This window comes from Heterodontus francisci, chromosome 1 (genome assembly GCF_036365525.1).
Source record: "Heterodontus francisci isolate sHetFra1 chromosome 1, sHetFra1.hap1, whole genome shotgun sequence".
NCBI classification, from domain to species: domain Eukaryota; kingdom Metazoa; phylum Chordata; class Chondrichthyes; order Heterodontiformes; family Heterodontidae; genus Heterodontus; species Heterodontus francisci.
The window spans coordinates 245,674,740-245,695,142 of NC_090371.1; the positions used below are offsets into that span (position 1 = coordinate 245,674,740).

Consider the following 20,403-nt stretch of genomic DNA (forward strand, 5'->3'; position numbering starts at 1 on the left):
TTTTCCTAAACCTCTCCGCTTTCTTTACCCCTCTCCCCTCCTTAAGACACTCCTTAAAACTTCCCTCTTTTACCAAGGTTTTAGACATCTGCCCTAAAATCTCCTCATGTAGCTTGGTGTCAAAATTTGTTTGATAATGCTCCTGGGAAGTGCCTTAGGATGCTTTACAATCTTAAAGGTGTTTATAGCAATACAAATTGTTATTAAAAGTGAATGTGCTGGTGTAAATGGAATATCCTATTTGGACAATTTCCAACCTTGCCATATGTTTGTTTAGATATACGCATCAAATCAGTGGGACAACTCTGCTATATGTTCTAGGACTTTGATGGTACCACCATTTTGATAGCCATGGCTGTCGAGCTTTGCATTTGAACACCACCCAGATTAGAGATAAATGGAAGTATGAACTATTTGGGTTACCTTTTTATTAGCTTGATTATGAAAGTCTTGGATTGATGCATTTGTAAATGGTGGTTAAGGATAGATGTAAATCTTTCAGTTATATTGCAAACCTTATTTCCAACTCTGTTTTGTAGAATTCTACAGTAAATAATTATTTGGACAACTTTTGGTTTTATTACATAGAATTTACAGCCAGAATCAGGCCACAGGTCTCTGCTGATGTTTATGCTCCACATGAGCCTCCTCTCACCTTGCTTCATCTAACCCTTCTTCAGTACCCCTCTATCCTTTTTGTAATATGGAGACTTGAACTATGCACAATATTCTAAAGACCAGTCTGTCCAAGGTTCTAGATAAGTTTAACCTAACTTCTCTGTTTTTCAATTACAGACCTCTCGAAATGAACCTCCTGTTTTTGTCTGCATGACCTGTTTAAATGTGCTTCCTCCACGATGTGTACCAAGTCTCTTTGACTTATAATTAGTGTAGACAGTGTAACTAGCTTGGGTTTCTTTTTGTGAAACAAAAGTAGTTATAAGTTGAAAAAACCGAACTGGTTCACTGTCCAAAGAATTAAAATTCTCACTGTTAAAATAATCCTTTGTGACTGGATTCAGGATGTGTAGCTGTGTGTGTTATTAAGCATGCCATTTCAAAGTGCTGTGTGATACAGTAAATGATTTGGTCTAAATGGCCATCAGGTGCAATTATTTATCTCCCACTTCAATAGAGTGCTTTAGAACTGATGTCTCTACTGTCAGTAAACTGGACAGTCCTTGGTGAATCACTTAATGTGAAAGGCTAAAGTTGTGAGCAATTAACATTATTTGGTGGGATTATTTACCATTTCGGTTTTTCACTATTTGAAAATCTGCTTTTTCACAGACTGGGTTTGATTTTATATTGTACAGGTAACTTTTGAGTACACAATAAAATTTTTTGAATATTTTCATTACCATATGGTGATGCACTGCTATTATGTAGAATATACAGCACAGAGACAGGCCATTATTATTCTTTGTAGATTTTTTAGTGGAGAGCTAATCTTAATGAAACATGTAAACTTGAGTGCAATAGAACTCTCAGAACATTTCTGATATCCACAACAAAGTAATTTTTTGATCTCCGCTATGCATATCACTATGTAGCTATGTACATCAGAGGCTGAAGTCTCCTCAATGAAGAGGAAAAACCACCCCAGACTAACTTCTTATGCTTCCTAGTGACTACCTTTGAGCAGCATTGTCCAAATTATAGGAGCAGGGCACACATTTATTGTCGAGGTAAGGCATATGGTTTGTTGATAGGACACCTTAAAAAGAAAATAATTTTTAAAAAAAACTTTCCTTGAAGACTCCGTAGATAAAAACACTGCAGAGTATGGAACTGAGCCAAGTAAACCAAGAAGGTTCAGTTGGCCTCAGCACCCTGGCATAGGGAGACCAAAATCAGCCAGGGTTCTAGTTTCTGATCGCTATTTACTCAACTTTGTTGGAAAGTATAAATGTGTGGTTCTGGGGAAGGGCAGGATTAAGCTTCGCTGTGATACTCCTATCGTTAATACCGTTGACATCCATGTTCTAGGCTCATGCTGGAGAAGTGGTCACTTAGGTTTGATATTGGAGAATTGTTGGTAGTCGTGGAATCATATTTCAACAACAGTTAGCGAATTCAGGACAGGAATAATATTTGAGAAAAGGAAGAGGAATTGTCTATTTGAGCACTAACCTATCAAGTTGTGTATCTGTACAATGTCCATGATGACATTTTATACATTTTCCTGACCTTGCTGCATGATTTACTCACTGGAGTTGGGAGATAAAGTGCGTAGAATTTTGCAGCACAGAAACGGGTCATTCAGCTGCAGGTTTATGCTGCACACGACCTTTATCTCACCTCCTCTCATATCCACTTATTCCTTTCTTCCTCATGTACTTATCTAGGTTCCCCTTAAATGCATCTATGGTATTTGCCTTAACTACTCCATGTGGTAACAAGTTCCACATTCTTACCACTCTGGTTAAAGAAATTTATCCTGATTTCAAAAGGATCGAAGATAATGGGGAAAAAAAAGGAATCATGCTTAGTTTAGTCAAGGCTTTAGTGCAGGTGCTATGTGGAGATGCTGCCCTTTTCATTGCTATGTACCTTTTTTTGTTGTGGTTTAGGAATTATGCCCCCTCGAGGAATTTTGCTGTATGGTCCTCCTGGTACTGGGAAAACCCTGATTGCAAGAGCTGTAGCTAATGAAGTTGGAGCTCACATTTCTGTCATCAATGGACCTGAAATTATGAGCAAGTAAGTCAAATGATGTATCGTGATGAAAGTAGAATCCACAGATCAAATAAATGTGTTCAAAGTATGGTAAGTCTGTAAGTAAACTGCCCAAGATAAATAACAACAACTTGTATTTATACATATCTCCTTTTAACATAATAAAACATCCCGAAACATTTCATAGAGGGATCATAAAACAAAATATGACACTGAGCCACATAAGAAGGAGCTATTGGGCAGATGACCAAAGGTTTGGTCAAAGAGGTTTTAAGGAGTGTGTTACGGCCAGGTGAGGAGAAGGTCTCCCCTTTCATCCCTTCTCTGGTTTGACCACAATAGGGTTTATCCTTTTTCTTTAACCATGTTGAACTTACCATCTCTGTGAGCACTTGCTTCTGTTCCTCTAATGTAGATGCAAAAAAACCAATCAGACAGGTTTTCTTGAGTTTAAACAAGAAAGATGTAAGTTTATTACTCTTAACACTCTAACCCAGTTGAAATTACTAAATGTACACTGCACATTCACATGAGAGTCACACACACAAATAGATCACAGAGGGAAAACAGATTTGGTGGTTGGATTAAAGTCTGGAATAAATGGAATTTGATTATGGTATATTAGTCCCATTGTCCTCAGTTGAAATTGTAGCCCTGAAGTCCTAGCTGGACCACGTGCACGGTTGTGAGCTTGCTTTCCTCAGGGCTCCTGAAAGCAGAAGAAGGATTTGATTCTTGTCCCCTGGTTGCTGGCTGTGGCAGTCTGTAGGCTTGAGGGAGTTCCCAGATGCAGCCGGATCTTCTCTTGATATTTACTGGCGAGAGAGACCTGCTTCGTTGATAGCTTTTCAGTTACTCTGTCCTTGTGACAAAGCTTGCAGTTTCTCCAGAGCTGCACAGGCAGTCACATGACATAATCAAGCCCCTTTGTTCTTTTAATGAGGTTTTTCTGGAATCTTCTCTGAGGTTCAAGTTGCTATATCTTAAGATGTCCAGTCGCACTTGAAGGGGGTTGGCTCTTTCAAAGTCAATGGGTGTAGATGGCCCTGATGACTGTGCTGATGAGGCCATTCTAGCTAATTTAATCACTGAGAGTACCCCATTGTTCTGGCTAGGTTGAATGAGACTTGTTATCCAGTTTGATCTTTTGGTGTTTCAAATGTAAATTGCAGTGGCCATCTTGGCTGCCAGTTTACTTTTAAAGTTACTTGTAAGATTTTACAGTAAAAGTCTAATGTAAGGTTCCAACACATTAAATTAATATTTCCTCTTTGGCATATAGGGTTTCATGACAAGCGTCCTAAAGGAGAAAAGTGAGAAAGAGAGGCGGAGAGATTTAGGGAGGGAATTCCAGAGCTTAGGGCCTAGGCAAATGAAGGTATGGCGACTGAGGATGAAGTGATTAAAATCAGGGATGCTCAAGAGTCAGGAGTTGGAGGAATGCAGATATCACGGAAGATTGTAGGGCTGGAGGAGATTACAGAACTAAGAAGGGGCCAGGCCGTGGAGGAATTTGTAAACAAGGAGAATTTTAAAATCGAGATGTTGTTTAACCTGGAGCCAGTGTAGGTCAGCGAGCTCAGGGGTGATGGGTGAATGGCATTTAGTGCGTGTTCGGACATGGGCAGCAGACCTTTGGATGACCTCAAGTTTACAGAGGGTACAATGTGGGAGGCTGGCCAGAAGTGCATTAGAATGGTCAAGTCCGGAGGAAACAAAGGCATGGATGAGGGTTTCAGCAGCAGAAGAGTTAAGGCAGCAGCAAAAATCGGTGAAGTTACAGAGGTGGAAATAGGCGACCTTATTGATGGTGTGGATATCTGGTTGAAAGCTTAACTTGGAGTCACTTATGATACTGAGGTTATCGAATACTAGATATTGGATAAGCAATCTGACAATTTAGAGACTGGCGGGGTTGAGAGAGGTGGTGGTGAGGTAGAGCTGGGTGTCATCAGCCTACATGTAGAAACTGACATGTTTTCAGATGTTGTTGCCAAGGGGCAGCATGTTGATGAGGAATGGAAGGGGAGCCAAGTATAGATCTTTGGGGGTTGCAGGGGTAATCATGCAAGAGTGGGAAGAGAAGCCATTGATGGCAATTCTCTGGGTACAATTAGATAAGAATGGAACCAGGCGAGTGCAGTCCCAACCAGCTGGACGACGGTGGAGAGAGTTTGGAAGAGGGTTGTGTGATCAGTTTTGACGAAGGCTGCAGACAGGTCGAGAATGATGCGGAGGGATAGTTCGCCTTTGTTGCAGTCACATAAGATGCCATCTGTGACTTTGATGAGAGCTGTTTCAATACTGTGGCAGGGGCAGAAACCTGATTGGAGGAATTCAAACATGAAGTTCTGGAAAGATAGGCACGAATTTGGGAGGTGACAACACATTCAAGAACTTTGAAGAGAAAAGGGAGGTTGGAGATAGGATTTTGCAAGGACGGAGGGTCAAAAGTTGTTTTTTCCCTTGAGGAGAGGAATGATGATGGCAGAATTGAAGGAGAGAGGGACAAAACCTGAGGAGAGCGACCATTAACAATGTCAGCTAATATGGGTGTCAAGAAGGACAGTTGCCGGTCAGCAGTTTAGTGGGAATAGGGTTGAGAGAGCAGCAGGTGGATCTTATGGAGAAGATGAGCTAGGAGAAAGACATGACTGGAGATAGGAGAGAAACTAGAGAAGGAAACAAGTTTAGGACTATGACAGGGGAGAATCTTAGAGCAAGTTTTGCCTGGCACACTCGTGGAAGGGAGGGACATGGCAGAGGCAGCTGATCGGATTGTCTCAATCTTGGTGACAAAGAAATCCATGAGCTCCTGCACTTGAGGTGACGGTGGAAAAGACAGGGAAGAGGGGTTTACGAAGACGGCTTGCATTGGAGAAAAGCCAACGTTACCTTTGCATTCCAGGATAATCCTGGAGTAATGAGCAGTTTTCATCGATGAGAGAAGGCCCAATAGTGCTTTAGGTGGTTCAGCCAGATCTGGCAGTGAATGGCTAAACCAGTTGTCTGCCATATTTTTTCAAGTCTGCATCCCTTGTATTTGAGGGAACAGAGATGAGGACCATACAGGGGGCACGGCCAGGGTGAGAGAGAGTAATGGTTTTAATGGGGAGTAGGGCATCGAAGATGGAAGTGGGGGTGTGGTTGAGCAGATCGGTAGTTGCAGAAATGTTGTCATGAACAGAGGGCCAAATGCTAGACAATTGTGAATTTGAGAGGGCAGTTCTCCGTGAACTGAGAGAGAGTTTTTTCAGTGGTGGATACAGAAGCAAGTAGGGTTTGGAGGGGAAGGGGGAATGTGGGTGGAGAGCAATACAAGGAGATGATCAGAGATGGCCTTATCTGTGATTGAAAGAATAAGATAGCAAGGCCATGTCAGATGGCAAGGTCAATTGGGCGGCTGTGAATATGGATTGGGGTGTTTACATGGAGGGCGAGATTAAGGGAGGATAGGATGGCAGTAAACTCGGAGGAGAGAGCATAATGAATTGAGATGGAGGTTAAAATCACCGAAGATGAGAAGCTGCTCCGTGCAGAGGCGGAGGGAGGAACATATTCTGAAAAAAATGTGACCTCGGGCAGCAACCTTATTGAAGGCGATGGCTTTTCAATGTTGGGACAGCGACATGTTTTGAGGCAGAGTAGATGGAGCTTCATTCTGTTTGGATGTGCAATATCATGTGGGAGTGCTAAAACCTGACAGTGGGAGAGAAAAAGTGGGGTAAAATTCTCCTGCCATGACATCCATCAACCCTGCTGAGCACCAGTTCCTGTAAATCTTTGTCTTTCATTGCACCATTCTGAATTGTAAATTATTCAGTATGTTGATATTTGTAAGATCCCATTTTACAGAGAATGATGATTACAAAGTAGAAATGTCAAGAAAAATAGTTTCCAAATCTCTGATTAGTTCCCTTTTCTCCTTGACTCTGTGATTTAAGTATTCATTGCTGTTTTAGTCTCTGTGATGCTCAGGTACCTGCCTTCTTTTGTTTCAGGTACTTTGGAGAAAGTGAAGCAAAGCTGAGACAGATCTTTGCAGAAGCCACTCAATGGTAACTCAGTGAGAGAAATACAAATTACTGTAATTAGCATGAGAGATTAATAGACATGGGAGTCAATTTGACCCATTAAGACTGCCATTTCTTCTGCTTCAAATATTTATCTGTGCTTCCCTTAAAAGATGCAATGATCTTTGTGTCAACACGTTCCATGCTCCAACAACCCTTTACGTAACAAAATTTCTCATAATCCCTCTCCTAACTCTTTTTTTTTTTAGGGATGATGTTAGGAGCAGGAGTAGACCATTCAGCCCATCGAGCCTGCCCCACCATTCAGTACAATCATGGCTGATCATCCACTGCAGTGCCTTTTCCCCACATTATTCCCATATCCCAATTGGTATTTAGAAATCTGTCAATCCCTGCTTTAAACATACTCAATAACTGAGCTTCCACAGCCCTCTTGGGTAGAGAATTCTAAAGATCCACAACCCTCTGAGTAAAGACATTTCTCCTCATCTCTGTCCTAAGTGGCTTCCCCTTTATTTTGAAATTGTGTCCACTGGTTCTAGACTCCCCAACCAAGAGAAACATCGTGGCTGCATCTACCCAGTCTATCCCTTTTAGGTATTTTGTAGGTTTCAATGAAATCACCTCTTATTCTTCGAAACTCTAGAGAATATAGGCCCAGTTTTCCCAATTTCTCTTCATAGGACCGTCCCCCCATCCCGGGAACAAGTCTGGTGAGCCTTTGTTGCACTCCCTCTATGGCAATAATATCCTCCCTAAGGTAAAGGGACCAAAACTGCACACAGTACTCCAGGTGTGGTCTAACCAAGGTTCTATACTACTCCTGTACTCAAATCCTTCTGTGATAATGGCTAACATACCATTAGCCTTCTTAATTGCTTGCTGCATCTGCATGTTAGCTTTCAGTGACTTATTAACAAGGACACTCGGGTCCCTTTGTACATCGACACTTTCTAATCTCTTACCATTTAAGAAATGCTCTGCACCTTTGTTCCTCCTACAAAAGTAGATAACCTCACATTTTTCCACACTATATTCCATCTGCCTCGTTCGTGCCCACTCACTAAGTCTGTCCAAATCCCCTTGAAGCTGCTTTGCATCTTCCTCACAAGACACATTCCGACCTAGTTTTGTGTCATCCGCGAACTTGGAAATATTACATTTGGTCCCCAAATCCAAATCATTGATGTATATTGTGAACAGCTGGGGTCCAAGCACTGATCCCTGCGGTACTCCACTAGTCACAGCCTGCCGATGCGAGAATGACCTGGTTATTCTTACTCTCTGCTTTCTGCCCGTTGATCAATCCTTAATCCATGCCAGTATATTACCTCCTATCCCATGTGCTTTAATTTTGCTAACCAACCTCCTGTGGGGTACTTTATCAAAAGCCTTTGGAAAATCCAAGTATACCACGTCCACCGACGCCCCTTTATCAATTCTGTTTGTAACATCTTCAAAAAAACTCCAACAGGTTCGTTAAACATGAATTCCCATTCATAAATCCATGTTGACTATGCCCAATCAGATCATTATTATCCAAGTGTCCATTTATCACATCCTTTAGAATAGATTCTAGCATTTTCCCAACGACTGATGTAAGGCTAATAGGTCTGTAATTCCCTGTTTTCTCTCTCCCTCCCTCCTTAAATAGTGGAGTGATATTTGGGACCTTCCAATCTGCAGGAACTGATCCAGAATCTATAGAATTTTGGACGGTGATCAACAATGCATCCACTATCTCCATGGCGACCTCTTTCAACACTCTGGGATGTAGAATATCAGTTCCTGGGACTTGTCAACCTTCAGCCCCATTAATTTCTCAAATCCAATCTTCTTACTAATCATAATTGCCTTCAATTCCTCATTCTCCCTAATCCCTTGGATCTCTAATTCTTGGAGATTTCTTGTATCTTCCTCAGTGAAGATAGACACAAAGTAATCTTTTAGCTTCTCTGCGATTTCTCTATTCCCCATTATAATTTCTCTTGATTCTGCCTGTGATGGACCCACATTTGTCATAGCCAAACGTTTCCTTTTTACGTACCTATAGAAGCTTTTGCAGTCTGTTTTTATGTTTTGTGCTAGCTTACATTCATATTCTATTCTCCCTTTCTTTATCAGTTTCTTCTTCCTCCTTTGCTGTATTCTAAAATCCTCCCAAACCGCAGGTTTACTACTATTTCTTGCAACTTTATCGGCCTTTTCTTTTAATTGTATACAATTCTTATCTTCCTTTGTTATCCACAGTTGACTGCCTTTGCTTTTGGGGGTTTTGTGCCTTGAAGGAATGTATAGTTGTTATAAACTATGTAATATTTCTTTAAAGACTATCCATTGCCTATGTACTTTCATACCTTTTATGTATTTTCCCAATCCACCTCAGCCAATTTGCCCTTCAAAGAACAAAGAAAATTACAGCACAGGAACAGGCCCTTCATACCTTCATAATTTCCTTTGTTCAAATTTAAACCCTGGCTTTAGATAGAACTACCTCACTTTCAAACATCATGTAAAATTCTATCATATTATGGTCACTCATCCCTGAAGGTTCTTTTACAACAATATTATTAATTAGCCCTTTCCCATTACATAATACTAGATCTAAAATAGCCTGTTCTCTAGTCGGTTCCTCAACAATTCTCTGGAAAGCTATCGCTAACACACTCCAGAAACTTGTCCTTCACATCATTAGTGCTCATTAGGTTTGCCCGGTCTATATGCAGATTGAAGTCACCCATGACAGGACGATATAGATGGGCTGGTAAGATGGGTGGAGCTGTGGCAAATGGAATTTAATCCTGAGAAGTGTGAGGTGATGCATTTTGGCAGGACTAACAAGGCAACGGAATATACAATGGATGGTAGGATCCTAGAAAGTACAGAGGGACCTTTGTGTACTTGTCCATAGATCACTGAAGGCAGCAACACAGGTAGATAAGGTGGTTCGGAAGGCATATGGGATACTTGCCTTTATTAGCCGAGGCATAGAATATAAGAGCAGGGAGGTTATGATGGAGCTGTATAAAATGTTAGTTATGCCACAGCTGGATTACTGTATACAGTTCTGGGCACCATACTATAGGAAGGATGTGATTACAGTAGAGAGGGAGCAAAGGAGATTCACCAGGATGTTGCCTGGGCTGGAGCATTTCAGCTATGAAGAGAGACTGAAAAGGCTACGGTTGTTTTCCTTAGAGCAGAGAAGGCTGAGGGGAGATATGATTGAGGTATACAAAATTATGAGGGGCATTGATAGGTTAGATAGGAAGAAACTTTTTACCTTAGCGGAGGGGTCAATAACCACTTTCAGCAGTTCAGGTTTTTGAACTTCTTGCATTCCACTGGTCATCCACATCCATTGGCATCTTTCCTTTGAGAGTATAACTCCAATTTATTATTTTTCCTCCCAAAAGTATCACCTCAAGCTTATTTACATTAAATAGCATCTTCCTCCTCTGTGCCTATTTTGTTTGTCTTCCTGAAGTTTTTTTTTATAGTTCTCCTCACTATTTTCCAAATACTCTACTTTTGTGTCATCAACAAATTTCAAATCCAACTTACTTTTATATACCAAGATCAGAAGTGGATCTATGAGCGATGCCAATGCCAGTCCTTCTCCAATACTAGCAATACCCATTTACCCTAATTGTTTGTTTCAGTATTCACATTTGCCTTTTGGCTACAGTTGGTTCATGGGCTGAAGAATGATGGTGGTGAGGGAGTGGGTTGGAAGAGAATGGAAGTCTTTCACTTTCATTTCAAACAAGAGTGTGCGTTAATTTTGCAGCAATGAGTTATGATCTTATATAATGCATACTGCAGTATTTCCTTAGCAGTGCATCAGAATGGCAGCCTAGATTGTTAGTTTAAGTCTTGGAGTGGGCTTTGAACCTACATTCTTCTGACTAAGAAGCAAGAGTGCTATCGGCTTGAATCATTGGATCATAGAAACCTGCACCAGAGAAGGAGGTCATTCGGCCTGGCATGCCTGTTTGAAAGGGCAGTCATGCTTAGTCCCACATTTCTGCTTTTTGTCTGTAACCCTGTAAGTTCCTCATTCTCATTCTCCTCATTCAAGGAACTGTCCAGCTTCCTTTTAAAAATTATTTATGGAATCACCCATCACCACCTTTTCAGGTTGAGCATTCCAGATCCCAACTACGGAGTGAAAAAAAAATCCTCATCTTTCCTCTAGATCTTTTGCTAATGATTTTAAATCCATGACCTCTGGTTATTGACCCACTCACCAGAGGGAATATTTTTTCCCTATTTTCTCTATCAAAACCTCTCATCTTGAAAACCTCTATTCGGTCACCTCTTAACCTTCTCTGTTCCAAGGAGAACAGTCCTAAATTTTTCAACCTCTCCTCATAGCTGCAGCCCCTCAACACTGGCAAATTTCCTCTGTACTGTTTCTAATGCCTTTATATATTTCCTTGGTCCCAAAATTGCTCACAAAGTTCCAGCTGAGGCTAAACCAGTGATTTATAAAATTCTAGCATGATCTTGTTGCTTCTAATCACTTTTCTTCTATTTATAAATCCAAATAACCCATGTGCTTTTTTAACCACCTTATCAACACCCTGCCACCTTTTAGAGGATTTCTGTATGTGGGCACCCAAGGTCTCTCTCCTCACCCACACTTTTTCAAAATCATGCCATTTATAGTATACTGTCTTTCCATATTAGTCCTCCCAAACTGCATACTTCTCCACATTGAATTCCATTTGCCATGTTTCTGCCCATTCCACCATCTTGTCTATGTCATCCTGAAGCCTATAACTATCCTCATTGCTATCTATCTGGTTTGTCTCTCCCCTTTCCTAAATAGTGGGATAGCATTATCAACCCTCCAGTCTTCCAGCACTACTCCTGAGGATTGAACATTTCTGACCAGTGCATGTGCGTTGCTTTTTTTTCAGCAACCTAGGATACATTCCATCTCGACCAGTTGACCAACTTTCAGTAATAATCTTTTTAGTATATCTTCTCTATCTATTACTATCCTGTCCACAATTTCCATCTCCTCTTTTAGTATAATCTTCACATCCTCTGCTTCCTTTGTAAAGACAGATGCAAATTACTCATTTAATACTTTTGCTATGTCTTCTGTCTCTGTGAAGATTTCCTATTGGGTCCTTTAATAGGCCCAACTTTTTCCTCGAGCTAACTATTTACACTCTATATGTTTATAAGATGTTTTAGAGTTCAAATTAATGATGCCTACTTATCTTTTCATGTAACCCTCTTTTCTTTCCATATTATCTTTCTCAATTCCCTCCTGTACATTCTGTATTTTTGATTATTAGCTGAATCTTGCTCCTGTAATTTGTCGTAAACCTCCTTTTTTGTTTATTTTAACTTTTATTTTCCTTGTCATCCAGAGCACATTAGATGTGGATGCTCTACCTATTCCCTTCCAAGGAATATGCCTAATTTGAACATGAACTATCTCTTCCCTGACTGCCCTCTATTGCTCCGTTACTGCTTTGCCCTACAATCACCTTTTCCACTCTATCTGTGCTAGATCCCTTAAAACACTGAAATTATCCCTTTCCCCAGTTGAGCATTTTTACCTTTGACATTTTCTGATCTCTTTCCATGATTACTTTAAACTGAATTTTGTTCTGGTTACTCTTTGCGAGGGAGTCAAAGGATATTGGGTTAAGCAGGAAAGTGGAGTTGAATCAACAAACAGATCAAGCATGATCTTATAGAATGACGGAGCAGGCTCAAGGGGCCGAATGGCTGCTCCTGTTCCTAGTTCGTATGTTCGATCTCCCACTGTAATATACTCCACTTGCCAACTTCATTTCCCAGAACCAGAGCAAACATTGCTTCCTTGCTTGTTGGTCTGGAATATTGGGGGAAATTTTATCTTCTCCCCCGCGGCAGGTTTTGGGGGGGGCGGTGGGGGGGGGTGGGGATGCGGGGAGAGCATATAATTGGGTGGGATGGTGGTGAGGAGGGAGACTCTGCCACCTTCCGGCTTCCACCGAAATTAAGTCTGGGGTGGGAAGGCTGCCAATTGAGGCCCTTAAGTGGGTAATTAATGCCCAATTAAGGGCCTCATGCCGCCGCCGCAAATAGTCGAGCGGCAGGCAGGCCTGACACCACACGGAAAGGACGGCAAGAAAAAATGTGCAGATTGCTTGCCAGCTCCTGGGGTGGTGGGGGTGGTTGCTTGTTAAAGACACAGTGTCTGAATGAGCAACCCGGCATTGGAAATGGGAGGTTGGCTGAAGGCTTCCCCCATGTCCTTGCTGCCAACACTCCTCCTCCACAAACCCCACCCCGTGAGACCTGTCCTGCCCTGACCATCTGTGGCTTGCTTCCAGCGTATCTCCTGAGCCTTGGGTGGGTGCTCCATCGGCAGCAACCACCGCCTCTGCAGTGGCACTGTTCAGTTAACGAATTATTGACCTCTGATTGGCTGGCTGGCAGCTCTCACAAGGCTGACTTCTGTCACTGGGGTCTTTGATCCCATGGAAGGCCTGCCACTGTCCAGTTAAGTGCCTACTTGGCAATTGATTTGGCGGGCTTCCCACAGAAGGGAAGACGCAGTGCTTTTGCCAGAGGTTGAGACCCCGGATTAAATTCCGGCCATTGATTGAGAAAGTTCTCCTTTACAGTTCTAGAACCATCTAGTATATCTTTTCTATTTGGAACTATAACCTCATCCTTAATCAATACTGCCCTGCTCCCTCCCGCAACCTCTTTCCTTCTCTATCATTCCTGAATAGTTTGTAATCAGGAATATTAAGAAGCCATTCCTGGCCTTGTTTGAACCATGTCTCTGTTAACGCAACCACATTTTTTTTTTTAAGAGATACAGCACTGAAACAGGCCCTTCGGCCCACCGAGTCTGTGCCGACCATCAACCACTCATTTATAATAATCCTGCACTAATCCCATATCCCTACCACATCCCCACCTGTCCCTATAATTCCCTACCACCTACCTATACTAGGGGCAATTGCTAATGGCCAATTTACCTATCAACCTGCAAGTCTTTGGCATGTGGGAGGAAACCGGAGCACCTGGAGGAAACCCACGCAGACACAGGGAGAACTTGCAAACTTCACACAGGCAGTACACAGAATTGAACCCGGGTCGCTGGAGCTGTGAGGCTGCAGTGCTAACCACTGCGCCACTGTGCCACCCAATTTCCTGCACTAATAGTTATCCAGGACTCATGAAGTGTCTTGGAGTTCCCACATGGAACAGGATGTACATGCAACAGGTCCCAGCTGGCCTGCCATGGTAGTCAATCCAGTGACTTCTAAATTGCTGAGACCCTGACCACTAAAACACTTAACACAGAACTCCTTTTAAAAAAAAATCTAAGAAATTGATGTCTAAGTCTCTGAGAACAGACCTGTAAAATTCTAAGAAAATGACAACTGAAAGATTGAGATATTAAAATAGTAGAAAATTAACTAAGATCACTGGAAATTATATCTATCAATTGTTATGACCGAGATGGGAGCAATGCACCTTCAATTCGGTCCCATCACTCCACAGGTTGCAGCATATTATTAAAGTTTTCCCATCCAACTGGAAAAACAGCCAAATTAAACACTCTAGTAACCCCCAGAATAAAACAAACCAAACCAGGTATCTTTAGACAACAACAAATCAACTATTCATTTAAAAAACCAAATCTTAAACACTATTAAGATAAACCTATGTCTAAGGACCTTATAACTTCTTACTTTAACCTAACTCCCCCATTCACACATACAAATTCAAAATTAACAGTTAACTAGTTTTAAAAAGTGGTGTTTTTTAAAAATTAGCTGTTTCTTAAGAATAAATAAATAAGTCTTTGTGGGTTACGTTCTTGGTTGGTGAGGTGTCCGGGTGTAAAGATAATCAAATGCCTGTCGAAGTCTTCACATGGATTTGATGAAACAGTCTGGTAGGCATTCTGGCTGCAGCAGGCATCAAACAGTTCTTTAAACAAGGAGTGTAGCAATGGGTCCACTCGGATTTTAAAACCAACAGTGTCTCAGTTGATACTTTACTCCAGCAATACAAATCATCTCTTCAAGGGGTTTTTTCCTCCTTAGACAATTAACTTGGCTTGTAGCTCATTGTGGAATTTCTGCTGAGAGAAATAGACAGCTCTTCAGTAAGCATGCTTCGCTGGTGGCTGGTTCAGACAGGGTTTTGCCAGTTTTTACACAGTCAAATCAAAATATTATACCATGTGACCTCTCTTTCCTGCTGTGGCCTTGGGACAGGTGTAGCCGGCACACTGTGCTCAGTCTTAAAGGCACACTGTTTTCAAATAGTCTTAAAGGCACACACTATTCTTAATCTGAGGAGGAAATAAAAAGAAACAGTTCCGTGACACAATCTAAAATGCAATGGAAACTACCATCAATGATTTTCAACAGTCAAAAATGAATAACTTAATAAAACAAGCAAACACTTAACTGTTACCCACCAATCCGCTCCCTCTGTGGTAGTGACATCACTTTTGAATTTCTTTCTCAGATTTCCGTGTTCATCTTGTGCTCTGACTCATCGCCCTTATTGACTCTGCTGCTCTCACTGAGGCAAGCTGATACTACTTCGCCTGAAACATTTTCTTTCTGTGTAACTCTAGTTTGATTTCCAAATTCATGTTGGTGAAAGAACTGTGTAATTTCATAGATCATGGATTGTACAAGAATGTATTGGGAAGGAAGGAGATCGTTCTATACATGTGAAAGATTTGATTTCATCAAATTAGATGTGCCATTCGTAACATATGTAAAATTACCCTTAAAATGTGACTTGCATCTAATGACTTATCTCTTTTCTCCAGTCAACCTTCAATTATATTTATAGATGAGCTTGATGCCATTTGCCCAAAGCGGGAAGGAGCTCAACATGAAGTTGAGAAGCGAGTGGTAGCATCATTGCTCACACTAATGGATGGTATTGGCTCGGTGAGTAAGTAGTGACAGAATTAAGAGTAGTGAAATAATTGTGCACAAATATTTTGTAGAGAATAATCGTGGTTGATCGGTTGGGTCTGTGATCTTGTAAAAAGTGCAAGAGATTGTGTTGCAGTTTCAACCAAGCACTTTTTTTCTCTGCTAGTTTGTTTCCTCATTCTTTCCACTCATGAACATTGTTGTGTGAGATTATACCTCTCATTGTTGAATTTGGCCTGCCTGTTATTGTAATCAGTTTTGTCATGAGCATTCATATTTTCTACACCGTGTTTTACTCTGCAAGGGCATCTCTTTAGTTGCTGTGGCTGAGTTATGTATCTTTTTCTAAGAAGATATATCATCCTTTATTGTTGCTATACCCTTTGCCACCTCCCCTTTTAGTTTTTCTTGTCAACTCCCTGAGCCAGGTACTTTCTGTGCTGGAGTAGGCAGGAGCTGATCTGCTTAAAATTCTCGGACAGAAGGGTGGAAGTTTGAGAGAACAGCCTGGTGGTGACTTTGTCTTTCCTCTCTGCAATCCACATCAGAAAGTTTTTCGCTTCTGCTTGATTACTCCACATGGTTACCTGACTGAAATTGGCTATTCGGAGCACTGAGAAATGAAGCTTGAACGTTGGTGTTTCAGTGCATTGTACTGCCAATGTACATTCTTGGCTGTGGGTTCAAAGGAAGAAGTCTTTTTGTTAATGTGACTATTCTGCAATAGCTTTTATTAACAGGAAAGGGAAGAAATTTATCAGGATTTTAATTTAACTGGTGTATGATCAGTAAGTTCGCAGATGACACGAAAATTGGTGGTGTCGTAAATAGTGAGGAGGAAAGCCTTAGATTATACGATGATGTAGATGGGCTGGTAAGATGGGCAGAGCAGTGGCAAATGGAATTTAATCCTGAGAAGTGTGAGGTGGTGCATTTTGGGAGGACTAACAGGACAAGGGAATATACAGCAGATGGTAGGACCCTAGGAAGTACAGAGGGTCAGAGGGACCTTGGTGTACTTGTCCATACATCACTGAAGACAGCGGCACAGGTAGATAAGGTAGTTGGGAAGGCATATGGGATACTTGCCTTTATTAGCCGAGGCATAGAATATTAGAGCAGGGTGGTTATGATGGAGCTGTATAAAACGCTAGTTAGGTCACAGCCGGAGTACTGTATACAGTTCTGGGCACCACACTATAGGAAGGATGTGATTGCACTGGAGAGGGTGCAGAGGAGATTCACCAGGATGTTGCCTGGGCTGGAACTATGAAGAGAGACTGGATCGGCTCGGGTTGCTTTCCTTTGAGCAGAGAAGGCTGTGGGGGGACCTGATTGAGGTATACAAAATTATGAGGGACATAGATAGGAAGAAACCTTTTCCCTTTAGCAGAGCTGTCAATAACCAGGGGGCATAGATTTAAGGTAATGGGCAGGAGGTTTAGAGGGGATTTGAGGAAAAATGTTTTCACCCAGAGGGTGGTTGGAATCTGGAACACACTGCCTGAAAGGGTGGTAGAGGCAGGAACCCTCACAACATTTAAGAAGTAGTTAGATGAGGACTTGAAACGCCGTAGCATACAAGGCCACGGGCCACGTGCTTGATGGCCGGTGCGGACATGGTGGGCCGAAGGACTTGTTTCTATGCTGTATAACTCTATGACTCTATTTCTGATCCTGTAAAATACTATAAATTTGTGGTGGTGGAGGGAATAGTGAAAAATCTATCATCTGTCACCTATTGTAACAGATTCATGCTCCATGTCACTTACTACATTTTTACCCTTGTCGGTCAATATTCGGCTTCAATAATGGCATGCCATAAAGACTGATCAACTCCTGTTGCATAGAATCATGATTTTAAGGCATGTGTTTCACAAAGTAATGACTCTCGCTTTAAGTCACTCCTCTGTGTCCAGCTGACTTTCAGAAATATCTCTGCATTGTTTTTCCAGTTCATGGCACTTCAGAGCTCCTTCATTGAATAGTATCTTTCCAAACCACTGCAAGCTGTTCTTCTGCTTGCTATATATTATAGAGTACAATTGTTGTACTGAAAGATCTGGATAGTTTTTAGCACTGGCAAAAGAGCACTCTCTTTAAACAATTATTTGTAGCCTTTTCCTGCCCGTCTTTTCTCTTCCACTGCTGAGGTGCAATTTGATAGATATCAATTATTTTTGTTATCTCACACAAGTGGGCACTTTCGACAAGTGAACAGAGGCAATGAATGCTTTTGGGTTTTTTGGGTGCAGGGGATATCAAAGCTTAGCCTGACCAGGCCCTTGCTCAGGATTTTTCATTTGGGATCACTGGATAGCAATCAGAAGCAGGAGACTTAACCAATTTGCCCCTGTCCAATCTGGAGCACTGAGGCCAGATGTGACACCCTATCGTTGCCCCAACTGAGTTCAGCTAACACAGTACAGATCAGGAATTGAACCTGAGACTGTCCTGATCTAAATAGTTCACTTACTTCACTGCTTTAATCAGTAAATTCAGTGGTAAGCAAACACTTTATAAGTAGATTAGAGAGATCTTAGGGTAATGACTTGCGTTGGAAAATGTAGACATTGTTTCAGTGGAGAGATGCAAGGACTAAGTCATGTCTGGAAAATTGAAAATGTGCGTTTGCCATTGGGAGTTTGTTGATTAAGAGGGATCAGGGTGGTGCAGAAAGATTTAAATGCTTGCAGCAGCAGCAACTTAAAGGTTTATTTTTACCAGCCAAACTACAAATGTATTTAATTTAAAATGCAAAGAATGGCCACAGAAGTGCGACAGCACATCAAACCCTCAGTTTTCACAATACTTCAGCTAAAATTTGTCTGGACCAAGTGTGATAGAGAAGGGGGCACCGTGGCTATGGCAGAGTGCAGCACACAGAGTTGCTGGGACCAGTCATCAGTAGATTGTACTAATTAATTAGTTCTAAGAATGGAACCTTATTTTTATTTCATTCATGGGATATGGGTGTTACTGGCAAGGCCAGCATTTATTGCACATCCCTACTTGCTGTTGAGAAGGTGGTGCTGAGCTGCCTTCTTGAACTGCTGCAGTCTGTGGTGTAGGTACACCCACAGTGCTGTTAGGGAGGGAGTTTCAGGATTTTGACCCAATGACAGTGAAGGAACAGTGATATATTTCCAAGTCAAGATGATGTGTGACTTGAAGGGGAACGTACAGGTGGTGGTGTTCCCATGCGTCTGCTGCAGTTGTTCTTCTGGGTGGTAGACCCTGCAGGTTTGGATGGTGCTGTTGAAAGAGCCTTGGCAAGTTTCCGCAGTGCACCTTGTAGTTGGTGCGCTCTGCAGCCACGATGTGCCAGTGATGGAGGGAGTGAATGAGGTGGACAGGATATACCTGGGCAATTTTTCTTGGTGTCGGGTAGATGGCAGTTATTGTAGCTGTACTGGAACAGCTTGGCTTGGGTCATGGTTAGTTCTGGAGAACAAGTCTTCAGCAGTACAGCCGGTATGTTGTCGGGGCCTGTAGCCTTTCTTAATACCACATGGAGTGAATTGAATTGCCTGGAAACTGGCATCTGTGATGTTCGGGACCTCAGGAGGCTAGTATGGATCATCCCCTTGGCACTTCTGCTTGAAGATAATTGGAAACGCTTCAACCTTGTCTTCTGCTCTGAAGTATTCTTTTCTGACTTTGCACATCTAATGGGAGGCTTGGCTGCTGGAACCTGTGCGTGCACCGCACATGAAGTTCTGATTCTTATTCAAAGTGCTGTTCCTTTTTTACCTTATTTTCTGGCACCAAAGCAAACATTAAAATATAAACAAAAACAGAAAATATTGGAAATACTTAGCGGGTCTGGCAGCATTTGTGGAGAGAGAAACAGGGTTAATGAGTGGTATTTAATGGAGGCGACGGGGATCTTGCCCGCCAGCTGAAATGCCAGCGAGAGCCCTGTGTTGCTTCTTTTCGGGAAGACTTGCTGCATTACGTGCCAATCAGGCACTTAGCTGGGGAGCAGTGGGCCTTCCCCGGGATTAAGGACCACAGAGAGGGAAGTCCAACATGCTGAGAGCTGCCGGTCAATCAAAGGCCAGCAGGTCTTTTACTCCGCATCGCCACCTGGGAGGTGGTTTCAACTGCCAATAATGCACCCAACTGAGGCCCAGGATCGTCAATGGACCCAGGCCACAGCTGAGTGATGGCAGGAGGGGTTTCACGGGGTGGGGGTCACGGTGTAGGAGGTGTGGGGGGTGTTCGCATCAAGGATGGGGGTGGCGTTTAGTGGGGCCCCTCACCTTCCCGATGTCCTGTTCCTAGATCAGGCAGTGAGTGCCCCTGTAGACGAGGGACTTGTGCCCCCGCGCCCTCTTTTCCCCCCCCCCCGCCCATGGGAGCTGACAAGCAGCCGGCACAAGTTCACTCTTTGTGCTCCCTGTATGGCGACAGGCCTGCCAGTCACTGGGCTAATACCAGCACAGCGGGAAGAGGCTTTCATAGGGCATTAATTTCCCACTGTAGGACCTCAATTGGCCTTCCCGCCATGGACATAATTTGTGGAGATGGGAAGATGGTGGGGCTCCCCACCTGCCACCATCTCGCCTGATTAAATGCTTCCTGCCTTCAAACTCACCACTGGGGAGACCATAAAATCCAACCCAATGTTACAAGTCTGTGACCTTTCATCAGAAACTTTAGAAATGTAATAGATTTTAAGCAAGTGAAAGCGGGGAGGGTGGGAAGAAGAACAATAGGGAAGGTCTATAAAGTGGTGGAGGGCAGGAGAGATTAAA

The 20,403-nt window shown here is 42.4% G+C and overlaps 1 protein-coding gene across 5 annotated transcripts in view; it reads left to right on the plus strand.

Annotated features, from left to right (window-relative positions):
- The window catches only part of afg2a (AFG2 AAA ATPase homolog A), a 607,544-nt gene that overhangs the window by 48,572 nt on the left and 538,569 nt on the right, over nucleotides 1-20,403 (plus strand). For all 5 annotated transcript variants that reach the window (XM_068042637.1, XM_068042646.1, XM_068042657.1 and 2 more), the window contains exons 6-8: nucleotides 2,574-2,703; nucleotides 6,681-6,737; nucleotides 15,532-15,655. In XM_068042637.1, the coding sequence (XP_067898738.1) occupies nucleotides 2,574-2,703; nucleotides 6,681-6,737; nucleotides 15,532-15,655 (311 nt within the window). The remainder of the gene's footprint in view (nucleotides 1-2,573; nucleotides 2,704-6,680; nucleotides 6,738-15,531; nucleotides 15,656-20,403) is intronic.